Genomic DNA, 5704 nt, shown 5'->3' with positions numbered 1-5704 from the left:
TTCTCCTTCGGACCGGTAATGGAGAAAAAAAAAACCGTCTAACAATTCAAACATTGACAAAAAATTGCTAAAAATATATTTTTATTTTATTTTTCTTATATTTTTATTGTTCGTACATAATTTATTACTTTCAATTTCTTTTTATAATATGTTATATTCAGTCTCTTTAATATGTTATATTTAGTACTCTTTAATTAGTATATGTAAATATCTTTTTCTTATCTTTAATTTAAGAAAATTAATGTTTATTGATAATATCATTTTAATAGGAATTATCTATAAAGGTACTCTAAAAATTGGTTGTATTTTCAGGAATCATTTTATTAGAATTTTATGGCATCTCATCGTCTTCCCGCGAATATGTCTGTATTGCGACTCCAAGAGAAACATGTAACTAAATACGTATGGGAAGGTAATGAAAGACTATTGAGACCCAGAAGACATGCAAGCTGGGTACTAAAGCATGAGGATATACTTGACAAATGAGTCAAACAGTTAATTGATCATTCTGGTTTTGGACATTTGTTAAAATTTAAGCACATTGACTTCAACCACGTACTAATTACAGCATTAGTGGAAAGATGGAGAACAGAGACTCATACCTTTCACTTTCCTCTCGGTGAAACAACTGTTACTTTGGAAGATGTAGAATTAATATTGGGTTTATCTATTGATGGACAAGCGGTCACCGGGATTACTAGTGGTGATTTAGTATCTTTTTGTGAGCAGTTGCTCGGATTTATACCACCCTCAACAACGGTAAAAGGAAATGCAATTAAGTTGTCTTGGCTTAACAACACTTTTCAGGAACTGCCACATAATGCAACCGATGATGTTATTGCTCAACATACTCAAGCCCACATATTAACACTTATTAGGAGTGTATTGATGCCTGGTTCTTCAGGTAGTAAAGTACATGTAATGTATCTATTATTGTTGGCTGACTTGAACAATGTCAGGAATTATAATTGGGGGTCAGCTGTATTGGCTTCTTTGTATCGTGCGCTCGATCACAGAATAGACTTTAATCAAGATAATATTGGAGGTTGTGCACTGCTTTTACAGTGTTGGGCATGGGAACGCCTAACATGCATTTCTCCACAACTTCAACCATTGACCGATGAAGAAGTTCAACAAGGAGTTGGTTTCCCACTCGAGAAAAGGTATGTTATTTTTGTATTAATTTTCGAGGTAAGAAAACAAAGTTCTTAATATTCCTTTGCTTACGTTAGGTGGACTCAGAGGATGCATAGGACACACATTGGAGGAACCACTATTCCACAAATACGAGCAATGTTTGATGGCACTAAAGCTAAAGAGGTTGTGACCAATATATAAACTAACATATCATTTTAACTTAATATTTCATATTACTGATGTTGCAAACATTTATTTACAGTTTCTTTGGACTCCATATCGAGTGGATTATGTTAGGCGATTGATCACTATTGAGGTTTTCCCAACTGCACGGGCTGTAGTTCCTCTAATATGTTTTGCAACTATTGAATTTCATCAGGTTGATAGGGTTATGCGTCAATTTGGATTTCGACAGAGTATTCCAAGTGAGCCATTCAACCTTGATCAACTTCACAAAGAGGATATGAGAGGACGAACTGATCGATACTGGCCACAATATCATGTCGCTTGGATAGCTATGTGGAATGACCGTCATAATCATCTAATTTACGGAAATCAGTTTAACGGAAATGGCCATTTGCATGACAAGTCAACATACATGCAATGGTACATCAACTTATCCACTACATCACGCCTATACACTCATCCAAAATTAACACATATTTTGAAAACAATATGATATGCCATAGGAGACTACACAACCTCACTATCAACATCATGTCAGGTCTTATTCTCAAGTTCACTCATTTGAACAACAATCTTTTCATCCACCAGGTGTTCATCCGACCCAGTTGTTCGGATATAGGGATCAATCTCACATGTCATTCCAATCATGATTCCATCAACCACCTTTCAACTACTCAACATTTCCATCTCAACAATAATTTTTTGTTGGCTTGTCAAATCCCTTTGCAACTTCTACCATGACCCCCCCCACCTGCCTACAATCCAATGTCATCTATACAGTATTATCGACCAACAATGCCTTCACAAGTGTCCGCAAATCAGAGTGATGACAATGAAATTGAAGGCACTGACGATGACATTCCACCTCCGTCCCCTCCTACCCTTCCATCCGAACAACAACCACAAGGACGACCACGAAGACAACAAAGAAAACCAACATGTGGCACAACTTCTCATAGATGACAACTTTTTCTATATTTCTATTTTCTAATCATGTATAATATCATTTTATAAATATTGTTTTAAGGCTACCCTTTTTATTTATAATTGTATCAACTATAAACGTTACTTCACAAACATAATTTCAATTTTTTAAAAACAACAAAAATATTTTTAATTTTAATAATATTTAAAAAGTACTAAATATTTTACATTTATTACACAATCTATTTTAAATCCAACTTAATTTTAGGTAACTTTGTATTTTGTGAAAACAAAATTTAGTTTAATTTTTTAATATTAATTATCTATAAAAATACAATTTTTCTCAATATTCTTATTCTTATTCACTTCATGTAATTTTAAATTATTATTATATACATCTTTTAATTTTAACAAATATTAATTATTTAAAAAAATCAACTAAACTTGCCAATAGAATTGGAAATTTCAATTGAGATAAAATATACCTAAGTTGTCAATCCAATATACAATTTTATTTAAACTGAAGTTGTCAATCCAGTTGAAAACTCTAATTAAAAGAAGAAAAGTATGGGGATTAATGAATTTAATTGATATTGTTGACAACTTTGACTAAGAATTCTCCATTCTTATAATTTTTTCTGCATTTGCTAGATAAATTTCAAAAAAAGTACACTATTTTGGTAAAAGAACCACTTTCTTAACTATTTCCTACAATTTCCAAGTCCTTCAAATGGTTGAGAGGAAGGAGAAGCATACCTTTATTGGGTCACTTTAAAACTGATCTTGAGACAAAGTACTGCTAGCTATATATTTTTCCTATACACAAAGAAAAGTGAAAGAAAATGGAGAGTTAATGGAGCAGGGAGCAGAACACACTCATCAATGAGTCAGGAGATATGCTGGTGCAGAGGACAATATCTTCTTATGAAAAGGCTCTACTCATTCTAAGTTGCAATGCATCAACTGTTAAGGCCATGGCTAAAATATATAAAAAAGACAAATGAGTCAAGGAAGAAAGGAACCTTAAATATGCATCAACTGTTAAGACCATGACTAAAATATACAAAACAAAACCTCATGGAATATGTATTGCATAAAAGCTTGTGGTGAATATGTATGCCAAATACTCATGGAATATCATTATTAAAACGCAGAACACGACCCCAATCACAATTGACTGTGCTAGTGACACTTGCCCTATTTATAATTATAAACATTGTTTAATATTATAAAATGATTATGTAGTTAAAAAAAAGTGTAAAAATAATAAATTTGTACTGATATAAATTGAAATAAACAATATTTGGCATGAATCATAAACTTTAAATTTGTGGTAATTAAGAAGGGAAAAGGAATGGAGAACATACCATGTGCCGGGGAAAAAAGCCAATGGAACCTTTGCAGAGGGAACTGAAACGCAACATGGCTCCACTCCGCCACATCATTCGGCTGCCCAAGAAATTTCCGCCACACCAGCTCTTCTGTAATACATATTTGACATACATTTTTTTTATCAGCAATAAAATAAAATAAATTAAATGGGATACTTCAGGAGTATCCCAACCCGTATACATCGACCATATAGATAGTTCTCCATAGGACATGGAAATAGCAACCAGAAAATGGCTTAACCTACATAAAACACCCAAGCAACTAATGAACAACATCACTTAGTGGACACCTAAACCCAACAACCCACTCCTTTAATAAGAGAGCAATTAGCACACAAAAGGTGCATCAATCATGACAATACCACCAAAGAGATGTGGTAGGACCAGAAAACAATAACCATACCCTGAATTCTTTTCTTCATCTTTATAAAGGACAACAAAAACTCCTCCTGCATTCTAAGAGCAACCTGCCATCCCCTTACCATCATCATTTTGTTCATTCATTTCACGTTAAAAACCGTGACAGCTTTGTATTTATGCCTCCAACTTCACTCTTATTCCACTATTGTGCAAGACATACATATGACTCCAGCACCTCCACACTGACTCCATCCAGCACCTGCACCTACATCTTTTCCGTTTCCAACAGCAAGCACACCAAATCTTTATGTAAACAACTGTTCACATCAAAACCAACCTACAACCTTACGATTGCAGTTGCAGCCTCAAGCACATACCATGGCTGAAGCACCACAAAGATACTAAAAACTGGATTCAGGAATCTCAACTACAACCTCCACACTCTAGAATGAATATGAGAATTGGGCTCTTGGTGCGACGCCAGTTCCAAAATCCGGCCTTGATAAGTGCACCTCCCAAGTAGAGTAAGCTTGTCAATAGTCACCCAACCCAGTACAAACCAGCTTTAGAAATCTGCAAAAGGACTCCCTTGGCAGCACCAAAAATGCACCTAAATTCGAATCCTAGGCACCATTCGGCAGCATCATTGAGGCCCTTTAACTTCTGATTGTCCACATATTTGGCATACATACTCCATGTTTTTTCAGACAACGGTTTTAATGCATTCCAACTCGCATTTAACCTGGAAATTTGAGTGAGCATTTCGAAAATCGCAATAATTAACCAAAGACACCACTTACTTGGAAATCGAGAGAAAATCGCAATGTCCGAGCGGATCGTAGAGATCGAACAGGTTAATAATTCTTGAACGGTTCAACTCCAAGATTAAAGTGCTCACAAGGTTGTTGGGTTGGGATCACTTCCTATATAGAGGTCTAGTCCAATATTAACCTTTAGGGTAGACAACCGTCAGCAGAAAAGACAAAGAGAGAAAAGAGTAAAGAGAGAAAGTTTCACTCAACAACTTCTGGCCGCCACCGACGCTTTGTTCACCGTTGGATCGGACTGAACCGGAACAGTGACATATAGGCCGTGTACAATAGCTGCAGTTTTGTGAACTTTTCAGGTTTCTTGTTCTCTGTTTCATCTCTATTGTATTGCTATTTGGCTGGTTATTAAGCACAATCTGCGCTGTGATTTGAGACTCTCTTGTAACCATAACTTTGATCATAGTGGAGTTTGATTGACTGGCTTGTGCCTGTGGTTTTTACTTCTCACATTGAGAAGGTTTTCCACGTTAAATTTTTTGTGTCTTCTTGAAGTGTGTTTTTGTTGCTGCCATTATTTGTTATTGCTCCTCAGAGATTCTTGCAAGTTGAGGAAATTATTATCCGCTGCTTATTGCTCTTGTTGAAATATTATTTTTATTGTGTTGAATTTCCCATCTATCAGAGCTCCTTGGTTGGAGCTATTTGACTGCTTGAATGATGGAGGCAAATACAAATAAGACGGCCTGTTTGAAAGACACTAACTATCACTTATGAAAGGGAAAAATGAAGGATCTGTTATTTGTGAAGAAATTGCATCTTCCTATGTTTGCTACTGAAAAGCCAAAAGACAATACTAGTGAAGAATGGAAGTTTGAGCATCAGTAGGTTTGTGGTTTTATTCGTCAGTATGTTGAAGACAATGTTCATAATCACATT

At 35.2% G+C, this 5704-nt stretch overlaps 1 protein-coding gene across 1 annotated transcript; it reads left to right on the top strand.

Annotated features, from left to right (window-relative positions):
• Positions 1-360: 360 nt before the first annotated feature.
• On the top strand, positions 361-3734 carry LOC137834314 (protein MAIN-LIKE 1-like). Its single transcript, XM_068642372.1, has 5 exons — positions 361-412; positions 569-1163; positions 1233-1320; positions 1400-1743; positions 3593-3734. Exons 1-5 carry the CDS (start codon positions 361-363, stop codon positions 3732-3734), a joined length of 1221 nt encoding a protein of 406 aa, XP_068498473.1.
• The last annotated feature ends 1970 nt before the right edge of the window (positions 3735-5704 follow it).

Source organism: Phaseolus vulgaris, chromosome 5 (genome assembly GCF_000499845.2).
Source record: "Phaseolus vulgaris cultivar G19833 chromosome 5, P. vulgaris v2.0, whole genome shotgun sequence".
Taxonomy (NCBI): domain Eukaryota; kingdom Viridiplantae; phylum Streptophyta; class Magnoliopsida; order Fabales; family Fabaceae; genus Phaseolus; species Phaseolus vulgaris.
The sequence above is the reverse complement of the archived record's forward strand: the minus strand, read 5'-3'. Positions and strand labels throughout refer to the sequence as shown.

Coding starts and splice junctions, on each gene's coding strand:
- LOC137834314 (XM_068642372.1), top strand. CDS start 361: ATGTCTGTATTGCGACTCCAAGAGAAACATGTAACTAAATACGTATGG. Junction 1,321..1,399: donor ATGGCACTAAAGCTAAAGAG/GTTGTGACCAAT, acceptor ATTTATTTACAG/TTTCTTTGGACTCCATATCG. Junction 1,744..3,592: donor AAGTCAACATACATGCAATG/GTACATCAACTT, acceptor GTAATTAAGAAG/GGAAAAGGAATGGAGAACAT.